This window comes from Martes martes, assembly GCF_963455335.1.
Source record: "Martes martes genome assembly, chromosome: 3".
Classification (NCBI taxonomy): Eukaryota; Metazoa; Chordata; class Mammalia; order Carnivora; family Mustelidae; genus Martes; species Martes martes.
Genome location: NC_137890.1, coordinates 193,102,405 through 193,121,791, shown reverse-complemented (window position 1 = coordinate 193,121,791; position 19,387 = coordinate 193,102,405). Strand labels below are relative to the sequence as shown.

General features: G+C 35.6%; 1 protein-coding gene across 3 annotated transcripts in view; it reads right to left on the bottom strand.

Annotated features, from left to right (window-relative positions):
- Positions 1 to 19,387, bottom strand: part of HIBCH (3-hydroxyisobutyryl-CoA hydrolase) — a 110,804-nt gene that overhangs the window by 65,565 nt on the left and 25,852 nt on the right. For all 3 annotated transcript variants that reach the window (XM_080799086.1, XM_080799087.1, XM_080799085.1), the window contains exons 4-6: positions 18,333 to 18,417; positions 15,602 to 15,682; positions 9,240 to 9,292 (exon numbers count right to left, since the gene is read on the bottom strand). In XM_080799086.1, the coding sequence (XP_080655212.1) occupies positions 9,240 to 9,292; positions 15,602 to 15,682; positions 18,333 to 18,417 (219 nt within the window). The remainder of the gene's footprint in view (positions 1 to 9,239; positions 9,293 to 15,601; positions 15,683 to 18,332; positions 18,418 to 19,387) is intronic.

The following is a 19,387-nucleotide window of genomic DNA, read 5'->3' as shown; positions in this document are numbered from 1 at the left end:
ATAAAAGGCATCCAAATTAGAAAGGAAGCAATAAAATTGTGTTTAGGGATGACATGATACTACATTTAGAAAACTTTAAAGACTTCCCCCTCAAACAAACTATTAGAATAAAATAATTTCATAAAGTTTCAGGAAACAAAATTAATACATGAAAACCAGTTGTATTTTTTCTACATGCTAACACCAAACTTTCAGAAAGAGAAGAAAACAATCCCATTAACAAAATTACAACAAAAAGAAGAAAATACCTAGAAACAAATTTAACTGAGGAGCTGAAAGATACACTGAAAACTGTTAAGACATGGGTGAAAGGAATTGAAGAAGACACAAATAAATGCAAAAATATTCTGTGCTCATGGATTGGAAGAATACTGTTAAAATGTCTGTACTATCCCTAGTTTGGGGTCTGTTCTTTGGTGCATTTTTTTTTTTTTTATTTCTTATGTATACCCAATGTATAAAATAAACTTTTAGTCATTTGGAAAAAAAAAAGAAAATGTCCATACCATCCAAAGAAACCTACAGATACAATGCAATCCCTAATAAAATTCCAATGGCATTTTTCACAGAAATAAAACAAACAATCAAAGTTGGTACAGAACCACAAAAGACCCCAAAGAGCCAAAACAAACTTGAGAAAGGACAATGATGGAGACATCACCCTTCCTGATTTCAAACTATATTACAAGCTATAGTGATCAACACACAACAGTACTGGCCTTTAAAAAAAAAAAAAAAAAAGCCACACAGATCAAATGGAAAATAGAGAACCCAGAAATAAAGCCACATATATATGGTCCATTAATTTTCAACACAGGAGCCAAGAATATACAATAGAGAAAGGACAGTTACTTCAATAAACGGTGCTGGGAAAACTGGATAGCCACATGGGAAAAAATGAAACTGGACCCCTATCTTACAGCAAACACAAAAAATCAACTCAAAATGGATTAAAGAATGTAAGACCTGAAACCATAAAACACCTAGAAGAAAACATGGGTAAACTCCTTGATATTGGTGTTGGCAAAGATTTTTCAGATGTGACACCAAAAGTGAAGGCAACAAAAGCAAAACAAACAAGTGGATTACTCAAACTAACAGCTTCTAGTCATCAAAGGAAACCACCAGCAAAATGAAAGAACCTATGGACTAGGAGAAAATATTTGCAAACCATACACCCAAAAAGGGCTTCATACCCAAAATACACAAGGAACTCCTACAACTCAATAGCAAAAAAACCCAACAATTTGATTAAAAAATAAACTGAAGAGACATTTTCCCAAAGAAGACATACAAAATGGCCAAAAGGTACACAAAAAGGTGTTCAACATCAATAAAATGAGGGAAATGCAAATCAATACTACACTGCGATATCACCTCACACCTGCTAGAATGTCTATTATCAAAAAGACAAAGGGGCACATGAGTGGCTCAGTTGGTTAAGCGTTTGCTTTCGCTCAGGTCATGACCCCAGGCTCCTGGGATCAAGTCCTGCAACAGGCTCCCTGCTCCAAGGTGAACTTCCCTCTCCCCACCGCTCCTGTGCATGCGCTCTGTCTCTCTCTCTCAAAAAAATAAATAAAATCTTTAAAAAAAAAAAATACAAGGGATAATAAATACTAGCAAGGGTGTGAAGAGAAGGGAAACCTCGTACACTATTGATGGGAGTGCAAACTGGCACAGCCACTATGAAAAAGAGTATGGAGGGGTTCACTGAGAAATAAAACAGAGCGAGCATATGATCCAGCAATTGCACTTCCGGACAATACCGAAAGAAAACAAAATCACTCTCTCCAAGAGTTATCTATACTCCCGTGCTCACTGCAGCATTATTCACAACAGTCAAGTTACAAAAACATCTACCCACAGATGAATGGATAAAGAAAATGTATATGTGTATGTGTGTTTGTGTGTGTATATATACATATATACATATACGTATATATACACGCACACTATATATAGAGCATGTGTGTGTGTATTGGAATTTTATTCAGCCTTAAAAAAGAAAGAAATCCTGCCATTTTTGACAATATGGATGAAGTCTGGAGGGCATTACACTCAGTAAAATGAGTCAAAGAAAAAAAGACAAATAATGAACAGTATCACTTACATGTGGAACATTAAAAAAAAAAAAAAAAAAACCACAGTCTAACTCATAGAAACAGAGTAAAATGGTGGTTGCCAGAGACTGGAGGGGAGGGGAAAATAGGAAGAGACTGGTGAAAGGGCACAAAGTTTCAGTTATAAGATGAATAAGGTCTGAGGTGGGAATCCTTTCACAATGTACTTGTGTAGCAAACCACCACACTGTATACTTTAACTATACTACAACTTTACAAGTCAATAAAAACCTGAAGAAAAAGGACAATAAACATTATGTCTAATCATAATAATTATGATTCTTATGTCTATCATCAAAATATTCCAACTCACTGGGGAAAGGTTGGTCATTCTAAAATCATTCTTTTAGGGGCTCCTGGGTGGCTCGGTGGGTTAAAGCCTCCGCCTTCGGCGCAGGTCATGATCCCAGGGTCCTGAGATCAAGCCCCACATCAGGCTCTCTGCTCAGCAGGAAGCCTGCTTCCCCCCACCCTCACCTGCCTCTCTGCCCACTTGTGATCTCTGTCTGTAAAATAAATAAAATCTTAAAAAAATATATTAAAATCATTCTTTTAGAGAGAGAGCAGCTTAGCATATATGTAAGCCTTTTTCAAGGTTTTGTTAATGACTTCATATTTCATCTTTTGAAAGTCTTCTTGGATTTTCCATTTAAAAATGGCATGGTCCTGGGGTCCTGGGTGGCTCAGTCAGTTACGCATCTGCCCTCAGCTCAGATCATGATCCCAGGGTCCTGAGATCAAGCCCCACATTGGGCTCCCTGCTCAGCAGAGTCTGCTTCTCTCTCTCTCCCTGTGTGTGTGTGCACTCACACATGTGCGCACTCTCTCTAGCTCTCACTCTCTCTCTCAAATAAAAATCTTAAAAAATTAATTAAATTCAAATAAATAAATAAAAATGGCAAGGCCTAAGGGCACCCGGATGGCTCAGCTGGTTAAGCAGGTGGCTCTGAATTCTGGTTCAGGTCATGATCTCAGGGTCATGAGACTGAGCCCCATGTCGGGCTCTGAGCTAGGCATGAAGCCCACTTAAGATTCTCTCTCTCTCTCTCTCTGCCCCTCCCCTCCCTGTGCTTGCTCTCTCATAAAAAAAAATAATAAATTTAAAAAATGGCATGGCCCATGCATGTCTCCGTGTTTTCATTATACAATGTAAACACGTTCAAGAGTACTATATTAAATGATGGTGGCGGTGGTGGGGCGAAGTATACCAATGTAAGCTGAACTCAAAGTTTCTTCACAAATCTTCTTTAGCTAATAAAGTCATTGCATCTCTTTTTTCATAAGGGCTCAGGTTCTTAAGTAACTAAAGAGTATTACAAAAAAACCAGCAGTTTAAAATTAAAATCATTTCTTAAATGTTATCTATTGGGGCGCCTGGGTGGCTCAGTGGGTTAAAGCCTCTGCCTTTGGCTCGGGTCATAATCCCAGAATCCTGGGATTGAGCCCCGCATCGGGCTCTCTGCTCAGCAGGGAGCCTGCTTCCCCCTCTCTCTCTGCCTGCGCCTCTCTGCCTACTTGTGATCTCTGTCTGTCAAATAAATAAATAAAATCTTAAAAAAAAAAAAAAAGTCATCTATTCAAATATCACTAAAACAATACTTTTTAAAACTGAAGATGCAACTATTTCCTCAGAGACCTTTGCAGTACCTTAATATAATTTAATCTCTGAGGACTATCAATTCTTCTCATTAAAAAAGGACATCTCAATGACATTTAGGAGTGGATAAACTTAATCTGATTCAGTAACTGAGCACTAGTCAATTTTCCACATGGTCAGCTTGTGTCCCACAAAGTCACGGGGGTATTGTCTACACTCACTATTCCCATTCCAATGCCCACTTCTCTACTATTTTGAACATACCCCTTTCTAAAGTATGCCTTAAAGCTTTAAATTTTCCAGGGTGCCTGGGTGGCTCAGTTGACTCAGGTAATGATCTCGGAGTCCTGGGATCGAGCCCCACATCAAGCCCCACATTGGGCTCCCTGCTCAGCGGGACGCTTGCTTCTCCTTCTCCCACTCCTCCAGCTTGTGTTCCCTCTCTCTGTGTCTCTGTCAAATAAATAAAATCTTTACCCAAAAAACACAGAACTTTAAAATTTCCATTATTTTTATCACAAAGCCCTTTGCTAGCAGCATCTTACCACTTTGAGAGAGACAATACCATACTGCACCCATGTTTTGAGTTGGCTTGGGGGAGTTAACCTTATTTCTATTGTAAAATGCATTGTGGTGAGAGAGGAGAAAAGGAGGAAGGAAGGAAGAAATCTGAAAGTTCGTTAAATTGAGTTCAGTTGAGAGGGAAATATGGGTGGTACTACGCATATGGAGTAAAAATTTAAACTCTGTTCTGTTCTTTATCTACCTAAAATTATTATTGGTTTTTAATCATTTGTCTTTCTATATATATTAACTTGAGAAAATATGAATTCAGATATTTAAAAATAAAGGGGAAAGGAATTAAAAATCTTTCTGCAAAACAGAATGAACTATTCTTTTGCATTTTTATTCATAAAAAATTGTTTATCTCTTGCAGAAACACTGGAATGACATAACCTTAAATAATTTTGATCAACCAAGTGAAGCAGCACACAAGATGGGATCGGGAGGGAGACAAACTATAAGACTCTTGATCTCACAAAACAAACTGAGGGTTGCTGGGGGGGTAGGGGGTAGGGATAGGGTAGCTGGGTTATGGAAAAAAATAAAAATTAATGAAAATTAAATAAAAATATGAAAATTTTAAAAAAGAAACATTCATTTTTTTTTACTTTACCAAAGACCAAAATATTGAGTAAATGTTCAAATCTGAAATCTGAAACATAATGGAATCTAGCCATCCCGTCTACTAAGTGCTGTGCTATTTACTCTTCATTATAGATAACAAAAGATGGTAAAAACTATTATTGTCCTGGATAGAAAAAACTTTTTCTATAGTAAAAAGAAAAAAAAAAAAGCTCTATGGTGCCATCTTTTGGACTGTTCAAGTTTCCTTAACAAAATTCTTTCTTACATTATGAGAAACAATTTATTGATCAGTATCAAGGTAAGAGTAAACAATTACCATTTGTATACTTTAAGCCATATTTGCTCTTATTCTATACTGCTGTATTAGGATTTAAAGATATATTTATATGAAACAATTTTATATAACACTTAAATTCTACTAACAATTCTGAAAATAAAGGATTTTTAATAACACACTACATGTTCTCAGCACATGTGGTAGTGGTTCCTAAAGTGAGTCACCCCCACTATCAGGAGCATCATCTGGGAACTTTTTAGAAATGCAAATTCTTGGACCACACTTCAAAGGGACTAAACTGGAATGAAGGTGGGAGGAGTCTGCATTTCAACAAGCCCTCAAAGTGATTCTGATACAAGCTAACCTGTGAAAAACAATGTCCCAGGGGATTTTGAAGGTCCACAGATAATCCTGATCCACACACTGGTTAAGAATCACTAGTAGATCAGCAGTTCATAACCTCAGCTACATACTGGGATCACCAAAGAGCTCTCAAAACACCAGGGTCCCGTTCCAGTACCTGACTTAATAATTCTGTGAAGTGAGTAAAGCCTGGGCACTTTTAAGTCTCCCAAGGGATTCTAAAATGCAGCCAAGGCTGAAAGCCAATATTTAAAGCCTTGTATTTTCTTTTTTTTTTTTTTTTCACTTTATTTATTTATTTGACAGAGAAAGAGATCACAAGTAGGCAGAGAGGCAGGCAAAGGGTGGGGGAAGCAGGCTCCCTGCCTTTATTTATTAAAACAGTTCCACTCTAAGTAATGGACATCTTACGTATCCTTTGAAAATGTGAAGTTTACAGACTTGAAGTGAACCAGTTTTCTTTCTTTTCTTTCTTTTTTTTTTTTTTTTTGTAGTGGCATTTTGAGTGTATCATGGTTTTAAAGGCTAACTTTTCATGTCTCAGTTCAAACTGTGCTTAATCTAAGACTCTTAGTGAACTCTTCCTTTTGAAAATATAATGCTTTAGGGCCATCTGGGTGGCTCAGTGGGTTAAGCCTCTCTATGTTCAGCTTGGGTCATGATTCCAGGGTCCTGGGATTGAGCCCCGCATTGGGCTCTCTGCTTGGCAGGGAGCCTGCTTCCTCCTCTCTCTCTGCCTGCCTCTCTGCCTACTTGTGATCTCTGTCTGTCAAATAAATAAATAGTCTTTAAAAAAATATGTAATATAAAAGAACCTTGCTCATTGAGGGATTTCTCATGACTTGACTATTTTGTCAATTGTCCCAAGGATGGCACATAACTGGTACCATTCTAGAAACACATGACAAATATGAGAGAAGTTAATTCATTACATACAATGGATGCCTTGTGGCATGGTTTTCACACCTAACATGACCCAGAATCACTTGAAGGGCTTGTTAAAACAGACTGCTGGGCCCCACCCTTAGAGTCTGGCTCTGGGGTAGGGCCCCAGAATGTGTATTTCTAACAAACTCTAAAATGCTGATGATACTGCTAGTGCAAAAATAACACCTTAAAAACCACTGCCTTAGGGTACTAAAACTTAATTCTCTGGTGGTATTCTCATTAAGGCTAACATGAAGTATATTTTCTTTTTTTTTTTTTTCATTTTTATTTTGAAGGTCATTCATACTCATTAAATAGAGAAAACAGACGACTAGAAAGAAGCAGCATCACCTTTACTCCCTCTATTCAAGACATCATCTTGATCTGTTTTACTATAGTCTTCTCTTTAGAAATAACTGGAGTATTCTTGACTGTAACATAAATAGGAATGTGCGCAACCACTGTACCAACTGATAGATATTATGGAGGCCAAAAAGCACAGCCAATTCACTCAGATGTAATACGACAGAGCCATAATTCTCCTCAGGCTCCTATGAAAAATGGAATTTCTGCTCATTGATAGTACAAAGGGCAGTTCACCAATCCTTTCACATCAACATTAGTCTTGTGCTATTAAACTTGAGTGATCTCTTGGTCAACTAGACCAAGTATTGACTGAAGTATTTTCAACAACGGTATGTCAGCAACATATTTTCTAAGTCCTTTCCTTTCTGAAAATATTCTTTTACAATTATACTAAATGACAACTTGGTTGGGTAGGAAACTCTTGAGTCTTAATGACTTTATTTCACAACTTTCTCACTCCATTGACTTCTGGCACTTGGTGTAACAAACTCCGAAATCAGAATTGATTTACATTCCTTGGTATATAACTTGTATTCACTACTTCACCCCTACTCCCTGGCCTGAACACTTACAGGTTTTTTCCCTTAAAGCTTGTAATTTAGAAAAACTTACCTAAGCTTTTATCTAAATGTGGATCTCTTTTCAACCCAATGGAAGAGTGTGTTTCCCTTCATTATATATATTACATATATTATACATAGTGCAGGTTTGAGAGTTTTTTGTTTTTGTTTTTAAAGAAAGTCATCTTTATATGAGGCCATTATTTTTATTCCTAGCGCTTAATTTACTTTCCATGAAATATTCTTTTGTTGGGTTCCCAACATCCTTCTTCTGCATTCATTACCTCAAAATGTTTCTTCTTACCATTTTCATCCTTGTCCTTTTACAGTTAGTGCTTTTCAAGTTTGTCCTCCACAGATACAGCTTCATGATCTAGAATATTAAATTCACCTTCTAATCCACTGGCCTGAGGGGAATGTCAGTTTTGCTACTCCCCTCACCCTTCCTTATGTTCCCTTTTGCCCTTTCCTCTGAGCTCACCATCTCCTGATGGGCTGTCTTTCCTACTTCATGAAAGCTGTATCTTTTCACTGTTACTCAGTACGCCCAATGTTGTTTTTATTTCCATTTTCTCCGGATTCCTTGCACGTTCACAAGGCAGCTGCTCCTTCAACTTTCAATTCTTTTCCTTCCTCTTATTCTGCAGTATTTTTTCAGGGATTTCTTTTTTTTCAGTCTTTTCCTCATGGTAACATTTCCTCGACAAAGAAAGCACAATCCACTCATGTTCTGTATATGTTAACAAGCCAAGAGGTACACGTTACCCCCAATCCTGCTTTCTAACCACACCTGCTAGTGGAATCCTTTCCCATAATGACATGCAAGATCTACGCAACTCCCAGTGCCCAAAAGGCTTTATCTAGTTTGGTTCTATCAGAAAAAGAGGGGGACTTCTTATATTCCCAATTACTAATCTCTGAAACTTTGAACATGGAATCTTTGAAATTCTTCCCTACAGCCTCCTACTACCTTTTTTTTTTTAATATTTTATTTATTTATTTGACAGAGAGAGAGAGATCATAAGTAGGCAGAGAGGCAGGCAGAGAGAGAGGGGGAATCAGGCTCCCTGCTGAGCAGAGAGCCCAACATGGGGCTCGAACCCCAGGACCCTGAGATCATGACTTGAGCCAAAGGCAGAGGCTTAATCCACTGAGCCACCCAGGCGCCCCTCCTACTACCTATCTAAATCCTACCTTTTCCTGCCACAAAGACCCATTTTGACTTCTCACTTATTTAAAGGCTTGTCTTTAGTATAGCTAGTATCATACAATTTTCCCCTTTCCAGTCATTATTTCATGTTTTTCCAACTCTACATCAAATTATTCAAGGCCAGAAACATTTAAGACTACTTTGTAATTATACAGACATAAAAGAAATATTTTGTCAATTGATAAGAAATGCAGTTTTTCAGAGAACTTCATAAAGTATCCAGACACTTTCACTAAGGCAAGATTTTGTGCAATAGACATAAATTAGGCAAACACATCCCCAAGATTCAGACTAAAAATCCCTTAACATTCCAGTTTCTTTTCTGAAGCTGTTGCAAGCCGTCAGTTTACTTATAAATACAAAAAGGGCTCTTTGTAACAACGTAACAGAAAATTCAATCCATTCTGTTAGTTAAAAAAGCTTGCTAATTCAAGACACTAAAGTAGTATTTAACTTAATTAAGAAAATATTCTTTTGGGTGAAGATCATCTAAAAGTGTTAAAAGCAAATATTATATCCTAAACCTGCAAAGATCCAAAATCCAAACAGGATTTTGTTTCAGTGGGTTCTACGGTATTATATTCATTGCCTCACTTCTGATCAGTAATGATTAATTTATTTTTAGTAAACTCACATATCAATGAGGAGAGTAAGACAGTCTACTTACCCCACCCATTGTAATTCCATGAATAAGAGCAACATACGGTTTCCGGCAAGAACCTTAAAAAAAAAAACAAAAAAACACAGAGCTATAATTAATTATGGTGTTTAAAATACATTCACTTTTCCAAAAATCTCATGTTACATGAACTCTGAATATTGTCTTTAGGAAATTTTTGAAAGAAATACCAAAGAGGCTAAATATATGGCTTCAGGAAATATGTTCTTCTTAAAATGTCAATCCCGACACAATCTTGATTGTCTATTATCATTTAACAACTCAACACTTCAATCTAAAACAAGCCTTTTATAGCTCAGCTATAGAAAAATATAATTAAGATTTACCTTCTAAGCCATGGATATTTATATACACAGCTGTATTTTAAGGAACATAATTTATTTTCAATACAAAGAGAAGTGCCACATACAGTAAAAAGGACTGGGAGTTAGAAGACACAGATTCCAGTCTCATCATTGTCATGAACTGGCAAATCCACTATATTCAATATGTATAATGGCATGAGATACATACATACACACACACACACACAACACACACACGTACTGGCAATTCAATATATATACTAGCATTAGGTGTATACACGTTCATACACACACAAGTTAATGTTTATGTGCCTATCATATATATGCATATGATTTATAGGTAAGTTTCCTCATTTATTAAATAATGAGATTTAATATATGGCCTCAGAAGTGCCTTTCAGCTCAAAAATTCTGTAAAGTTTTACTGTGTTCTTTCCCTTTTTTCTTTTTCCTCTGAGAGGGGAAGTTGCTTATAACATAACAAAAATGTAAATCACTGAACTTCTGTTACTGCTTGTTGCCAATATTACTTCCTTGCTGAAGACCAATATAAAAATTCAGTTTTTCTGGCTTCAGTTTTGGACTTTTTTTTTTTGATTGAAATATAGTAGACATACAATGTTAGTTTCAGGTGTACAACAGAATAATTCCACAAGTTTATATATATTATGTTATGCTCCCCACAAGTGCAGCTACCATCTGTCACCGTGCAACAGCATTATAATCGTACCGACTATATCCCCTGTGCAGTGCCTTTTGTTCCTGTGACTTATTCATGCCGTAATGGGAAGGACTGTATTGCTCACTCCCCTCTTCACCCACTTCACTTCCCCTCCACTGCCCTCCCCTCCAGCAATCATCAGTTTGTTCTCTGTATTTACAGGTCTGTTTCTGCTGTTTATTCATTTTTTAGATTCCACATGTAAGTGAAATCATATGGTATTTGTCTTTCTCTGACTCATTTCACTTAGCATAACATCCTCTAGATCCATCCATGTTGTCACAAATGGCAAGATCTCATTCTTTCTTATGTCTGAGTAATATTCCCAAGCAATGTGGAAGGATAAAACTGCAGTTTCAATCCATCTAGCAGTTCTGTAAATATTTCCAGTTTGCCAAACCATCAAGTCCTAATTCTGGAATGAGTTTCATCCTAATTTCATATTTGCAAGTTCACAACTATTATAGCCTTCAATCTTGAATTACGATTCCCTTCAATCTTAAACTGTAATTCCTTAGGAAACTGTAATTTCCTAAAAACTACAGAAAGAAATTTCTCTATTGATTGGGATGGAGATATATACACACACCCCATTTCAGCTATATATATATATTTCAGATATAAAATATTAGAAGCTAACTGATGCAGCGAATAAAGCCGAAATCTGTCACATTCCTTATTAAACAAAATATATCATTACGAGGTATAGAAATTAAACCTTGAAGGCTTTCTCTCTGTATATTAATATTTAACCAAACTCCTTAAACTTCTTAGAAGTTTTCTGCCATCTCCTTTTATTTAGTATAGAACTGCACTAATATTGTAGCTATTAGCCAAATATAATTATTGAAATTGAAATTACAATTAAGTAAAATTTAAAATTCAGTTTCTTGCTCACACTAGTCCCATCCAAGTTCTCATTAGCCACTCTAAGTAAATCTGATATGTAGAATTTTAGACTTAAAGAAGTGAGAGATGTTCATTCAATCTGGCTCACTGAGCTAAATCAAGAAATAGCCTATTTTCCCCACTCCCACTTCAAATACATAGTAATTCTATGAAAAAAATTGTGATGTACATCTAAGTTCAAAGCCAAACAAAGGAAATCCACCAGTGCCAGACATCGACACCGGCCACAGCAACTTCTTCCAATACACATCTCCAAAGGAAAGGAAGCAAAAGTGAAAAAGAACTTTTTAGAGTTCATCAAGATAAAAACTTTCTGCACAGCAAAGGAAACAGTCACAAAACAAAGAGGCAACCCATGGAAAATGAGAGAAGGATATTCGCAAATGACACTACAGACAAAGGGCTGATATCCAAGATCTATAAAGAACTCCTCAAACTCAACACGCAAAAAAACAGATAATCATATCCAAAAATGGGCAGAAGACATGAACAGACACTTCTCCAGTGAAGACGTACAGATGGCTAACAGACACATGAGAAAATGTTCATCACCATTGGCCATCAGGAAAATTCAAATCAAAACCACACTGAGATACCACTTTACACCAATTAGAATGGCAAAGATTAACAAGGCAGGAACATGAAATGTTGGAGAAGATATGGAGAAAGGGGAACCCTTTTACATTGTTGGGAATGCAAATTGGTGCAGCCACTTTGGAAAACAGTGTGGAGATTCCTCAGAAAATTAAAAATAGAGCTACCCTATGGCCCAGCAAGTGCACTACTGGGTATTTACCCCAAAGATACAGATGTAGTGAAAAGAAGGGCCATATGCACCCCAATATTTATAGCAGCAATGTCCACAATCACCAAACTGTGGAAAGAGCCAAGATGCTCTTCAACAGACGAATGGATAAAGAAGATGTGGTCCATACATACAATGCAACATTACTCAGCCATCAGAAAGGATGAATACCCAACTTTTGCATCAACATGGATGGGACTGGAGGAGATTATGCTGAGTGAATTAAGTCAAGCAGAGAAAGTCAATTATCATACAGTTTCACTTACTTGTGGAGCATAAGGAATAACATGGAGGACATTAGGAGGAGAGGAAAATCGAACTGGAGCAAATCGGAGGGGGAGATGAACAATGAGAGACTGGACTCTGAGGAAACAATCCGGGGGTTTTGGAGGGGAGGGGGGTGGGGGGTGGGTGAGCCTGGTGGTGGGTATTAAGGAGGGCACGAATTACTTGGAACACTGGGTGCTGTACATAAACGATGAATCTTGGAACACTGCATCAAAAACTAATGATGTATTTTATGGTGACTAACATAACACCAAAATTTAAAAAAAACAAAAAACAAAAAACACCAGTGCCAGAATAAACTCAAAATCAATAGCTGAGTGAAGCTACAGCCAGTGATTGTGAGCGAATGTGTATGTTTTGAGTCAGAAATAAATTCTGGCCCACATAACTTATGAAATGGACTACCTGCATAAAAACTCATCCTAAAGAGCTTTTAGATTAACAAAATGTGACTAGAAAAACTATCTGCTGAGCCGGGAAGTCAATAAATTCCTTCCAAGAAAGGGAGAGAAAAAGCCAAAGAAAGTGGATGTTCAAGCAGATAATAAGCACCACCACTACCACTGAACAAAAAAAAAAAAAAAAAAAAAACAAAAAAAAAAAAAAACACCCTTAACAAATTAGTAATAGAAGTAATATCTGTAACTTGGTAAAAAAATGCCTACAAAAAGATTATACTAAAAATTGAAAGTTTAAAACTTTCCTATGGACATCAGAAATAAGACAACACACAATCACTCAACATTACAATAGAGGTCCCAGCCAAAATATAAGAAAAGTAATAATATAAAGACTGGAAAGACAGAAGTGAAAAAAATATGTACAGATGGTATAACTGCCTATGTAGCAAAGCCAAGAGAATCTACAGAAATATCATCAGAATAAATTTCAGGAGGGTTGCAGGATGTAAGAACAAACTTTAAAATCCAAAGCACTTCAATATGCCAAAAACAGTAAATTACAAAATGTGACAGTAAAATTGTCATTAAATATACTAATAAAAAAAGTAAGCTACCTAAGAATAAAACTTAAAAAAAAAAAAAACCAGGCAGCAACTTATTTATGGATAAAGTTACAAAACATTATAAAAGGACATAAAAACTCAAATCTGGTTAAAAGTTCCAAAGTTGTTTAGGGTGACAGTCACACAAGTTTACTAAAAGTTACTGAATTATTTGAGATGGGCGAGTTTTATGGTATGTAAATTATGATTCTGTAAGTTTTTAAGTCTGCATAAATAAAGAGATATGCTGCATGTATAGATGAGAGGACTCAATGTGAAAGATGTCAATTGACCCTAAATTAATTTATAATTATCATCCCAATCAAAACTTCAATGGAATCTTCTGTGGAGCCAGAAAAAATAGTTCTAAAACTCATTCAGAAGATCAAAACCCCAAGACCAGCCAAGACAATTCTAAAAGAAAACAAGGGCAACTTAAACTACCAGACAGAAACATATCAAAGTTGTAATAATTTTGACATTATAGTTTCATTGTAAGTACAGACCAGTGAACAAAGTAGCCCAGAAACAGACCAGGTCACATCTTAAGAACTTGATGTATGACAGAGGTATCACTAAAATCAGTAAAAAAAGGCATGAACTTTATAATAAAAGGCATTACAACCTCAGGCTTTCTGGTTGAAAAATAAAAGTTTAATGATGTCACATGTAAAAAGTAATTTCAAGTACGTTAAAGACTTAAAGTAACAAAATACTGAAGCTATTAAAAGAAATATGGGAACATCTTAAAAACCTCAGTGTTATTAATTGGATTTTTTCAAATGCAAAAAAGCAGAAATCATTCAGGAAAACAATGGATACATTTCAACTCATCAAATAAAAACCTGTAATATACCAAAAGAGAACTTAAAGTAGCAGAGAGAAGTGTTCTTATAGTACATACAATCTACATAAGTAAGGAATCCAGAATATATAAAGACATACACCATCATAAGAAAAAGACAAACAATCCAACATTAAGATGAACAAAGGATGAGAAGAAAATCTAAATGATTACTTAACACAAACACCTTCTATCTTACCAATATTCAATGAAATGCAAATTAAAGTCACAATATCAGACATGCAAAGTTTAACACAAAAAATGATGGAAAGACATGCAGAAAATAAAATCTTGTACTTTAGAGAATAATCTGGAAAAAACTGAAGACATATCAACTATGATCCATTCATTCTAGTTTCTAGAGAAACTTTTGTACATAGACACTAACAGGACATACACAACAATCTATACTAATAAAAATTTGAAATAACATAAAATATCAATTAACATAGAATAGACAAGCCGAGAGGGGTATATTCATAATACAGAATACCATAGAACAGTTACATTCCATGTTATTAAAAACAACTTTGAGGGGCACCTGGTGGCTCGATTGGTTAAGCATCTGCCCTCAGCTCAAGTCATGATCCCAGGGTCCTGGGATCAAGCCCCAGAGCCCCACATTGGGCTCCCTGCTCAGTGGGGAGCCTGCTTCCCCCTCTCCCTCTGCCTGCTGCTCCCCCTGCTTGTGGTCTCTCTCTCTGTCAAATAAATAAGTCTTAAAAAAGAAAGAAAGAAAGAAAGAAAACAACTTTGAGTGGTATATACAGTAAAACATCACTTACATAAATTTCAGAAACAGAGTAATAACATTTTTGTTCATAAATATGTTGCAAAATATTAACTATGGTCTAGTAGGATACACTAAAAATTAATGACAATGATTACTTCTTAGGGAGAGATAATGGTTGCTTCTGGGAAGAGAAAAAAAAAGGTGGTACTGAGGAAAGCACCAAAGTGGACTGAAGCTTAAAACCTGTAGTATTATATGTCTTTCAAATAAATCTTAAAACATCAAGCAAAAATAAAATATTAATGTGTATTAATTGTGGCTGATGGGTACATAACTATTACGTTATTCTCTGCAATTTAACATTTGAAACACACATTTGATAAAAGTACTTCTTCAATTCCAGTGAACTCTGGAACATCAACTATGAAAACCCTTTCATTAAGAAATGGTATTTCATTTTACATAGAAAACAAAGACCCAAGTTTTTGTTTTCCAAGAAAGTCGGTCCTACAGTCAGAATCCATGTTTTCATATTGGTTGTAGGACAAATGGTAATTAAATACAGCTTATTAATATTCAAGTGTGAATTGTCCTGGGATGAGCCAAATAATCAGCTTTATTTATGCCTGACATAGTATATAAAGAAGTAAACAAGAGTGTCTATTGACACATTTTTAACAATTAATACTGCGCGGCTTATTTCTTGATTCCACTTTCAAAGCTCTCAGTGGAGCACACATACCAATGGCATTGTTCAGCGTATATTCTTCTCTAAAGAAATCTTGAGCTATCTTCTGGTTTGCCTTCCCAGCTTCGGAGATTACTACAAGAAAAAAAAAAAAATGAAGGCAAGGAAAAAAAAGAAGGATTACAAATATTTTTAAAAGTGCTTTCTAGTGGGGCGCCTGCCTGGCTCAGTTGGTAGAGCTTCCCAACTCTTGATCTCAGGGTTGTGAGTTCAAGCTCCATGGTGGGTATAGAGATTACTTAAAAATAAAATCTTAAAAAAAAAAAAAAGTGCTTTCTAGTTAATACAGTCAAAGAGAATTTAAAATATTGTGATATTAAGTACTGGGGAAACTCTAGAATGGTTTGTTAAAAGTTCTGAAGTGTCCATTCCACAAACACAGTTAGCCCTAGAGCCATAGCCTAATGTCAAAACTTCAAGGCAAAAGTTCCTAAGGACTTCTTACAAATTGTTATACCTAATTTAGAACTTACATATTGCTACAAAATTCATTTTGACTCTTTTCTGTAGCACCTGAATAAACATTTACTGGATATACATTTCCAATGGTAATATGGCTTAAGACAAAATATATTATACATACAGAAAAATGTAAGTACTTGTGTGCATGTGTGTACATACACTCACAGTTCTATAATATGTCCATCTAGCAAGTGTTCATTTCACCATGAAACACTTATTGAGCATCTACTGTATTCCTATTCCAGTCAATGGTAAGACTACTATCAAACCATTCTCTTCCATACACTGTAAGCTTATATGCCTTCCTGGCTTTAAATCTTATGAGAATTATTGATTACAATACAAATTAAAATAAAAACGTATTTCTTCTTCTATGGGCTAGAGTTATATAAAAATTGTTGATTACAGATTTTTAGACTAATTTTAGAAGTCTGATATATCGTCCTTCAAAATGTTCCAAATGTTCACTTCTTTTCCTGGTTTTTAAAAGAAAGATCTCACGTCTATTTTTGTCCTTCTGGGGCTTTCACTGATACACGCACACCCCCAAACCCTCATCTATTGTTCCTTATTCAGCAATTCTAAAAGGACAAGAGTGCAAATTATATTGCCAATGGAATGAAGCTCTTTTACCTCAAAAATCTTCTTTGATTTCCTCTTTTATTCTAATCAATTAATTCCACAGAAGTTAAAATTAAATGACATTCATAATCACATTTTAAAAAAATTTTCTGAGTGCCCATTTATCATCTTGGACTATGATCTTAAAAGCAACTGAATTTCCTGGAACTAAAGACCACTGCTTTATACACTTTAACTAAAATAAATCTGTAGTTTGTAACTGTACTTCCAAACATCAATATAAAGTTAGGCCTATATGGAAAAATAACTCACAGTTAGAAGCTAAAAACAATACATAAGACTCTGCCCATCTGTAAACTAACAGGATCACAGACCCAACTCCAGAAGAAAAGTTAGCTCCATGCTGGAAAACAATATTTTAAAAATATCCATGTTGTGGGCAAAACAAACTCAAACACAATTCAGTTAACAAACCTAAGCAACTGAAAAATTAAAAATAGAATAAAAATTGATGGAATTAAAAATTAAAATTCAATTACCATAAATTTAATAGGTATCTGAAATTACGTCCTAAATCAAGCTTGTTTCTTGCCATCCCAAATGTAACAGTTGGGATGCCTGGGTGGCTCAGTCAGTTAAGCCTCTGCCTTCGGCTCAGGTTATGATCCCAGTGTCCTGGGATCGAGCCCCGCATTGGGATCCCTGCTTGGTGGGAGCCTGCTTCTCCCTCTCCCTATTCCCCTGCTTGTGTTCCCTCTTTCTCTCTCTCTGTCAAATAAATAAATAAATAAATCTTAAAAAACAAAAAAAACACCACAAATATAATGGTTTATGTAAACTTGTAAATTTGGTATCTAGATCAATCTAAACCATACTGCCATTAACACAATATAAAAAACGCTGTATTTATACATACATGTGTATATACATATAGATAGAGATATACAGATATATACACACATACACACAAACAGACACACAATAAAAACCCAAAGAAAAAACCATCCCTGGACTGTATCAGTTCCATAACAAACAAAATACTAAATGTTTTCAGTACATACAAAATACTGATAACCACTGGTGAGAAGTACATGACTTTGACCCTGAGACCAAACATTTCTTCTCTCTTTTGTCTTTAATAGTTAAATGTATACAGATTGACCTAAAGAACTAGAAAGGAAAATTAATCTTTTTATCCCATCTCAGCATGTTTACTTAAACAGCTGTAAAAACGTATTAACAACAGGATGGATTCTCTAAGTACATCCTTGCTCTGTGATCATGCACTAGGGGAAAGCACGGGCACAGTCAAGGAAACATGTGAAGGAATGTCATATCTGGAGAATGACAAGTCACAACATGGCCAGACTGTCAGGTTATAAGACAAACCGAATAGCTGAATACCAGCTAATCTAAAACAAAAAGTGGACTCACATTGCATAACTGGGCATTTTGTTTAGGATGATTCAGGGAGAAATTGGATATATGAAGGGTACATATGTAGTGTTTTTTTTTAATGTTATTTTCATTTTTCTAACATTAACTACAACGGCTAAGTCATTATAACAAAAAAAAATTCTAAGATGTAAAGCAAATTACGAAGTATTACAAAAATTTCCTGTTAGTTTTGTCAATCTATTGGGGGGAAAAAACATTTAGATTGGGCGGGGGAAGTTTTTACCTCTGATATCACCTCCAGCACAGAAAGCCTTTCCACCAGTTCCTTTTATAATGATCAGGAAAGTTTCAGGATCTTGTTCCCAATTCTAGCCGAATATAAAAGAAGATGGTAAAAGCATATTATAAATACAAACTATAAAAAAAAAACCTATACGCATATATATACATACATATATACATCTGTATAGATAGATATATATCAGTACATACGAAGTACAAGCTTTATAAAGTACATCCAAAAGAATGGATCCCAACTTCATTTTCTTTTCTGACATAAATTCGAGACTATTTCAACAAGTTACCAGATGAATACATTTTGTGATCCAAATTACATGATGGCATCTGAAATCTTTACCATGACAACTTTGAGATGAAAATGAAAAAAATATGAGCTTAAAAATATGTTACAAAAGCTTATAAATCTGGTGAAAAAACAGAGCAAGAACTTTCTATTGCGGTGACATAGGGCTCTGTCCTACTGACAAATTTATAAGCAATCGAGTGAAAGCATCGATATGATCGAGTCTTGAAGTGATCTGAGGTCGGTAAGGACAACTAACAAATAAGTAGGATGAAAGAGTCAAGAGCCAATGGAAATTCAAGAGACAAACAATAGACTAAAAAACCAGTTAACCAGAGAGAGAAAAATTAACAGGAACTCTATAAATACTACTCTTGAGAATAGAAATAGAAACAAACTTGGAAGAGACGTAGCTGAACAGATGCGGCTGTGCGAAAGGCTAATAAAATACTGGACTATGTTAACAGAAATATGGCATTCTAACATGAAGTTTCTACTTTCCTCCACGCTGGTCTAATTCCAATCTGAAAGTCCTGGCCTATTTCTCCTTATTGCATTTAAAGACATATTATACAGTGTCCCAAACAGATAAAACAGTTAGGAAGGGAGACTCATCAAATGAAAAATTAAGGAACCGGTAACCAGGGGAGAATTAGTCTTTGTGGCTGACCATGTGAGGCACACTATTTCACTACATCGCCACAACAATCATGTGAGATATAATCATCCCCCTTTCACAGCTGAGGAAAATGAAG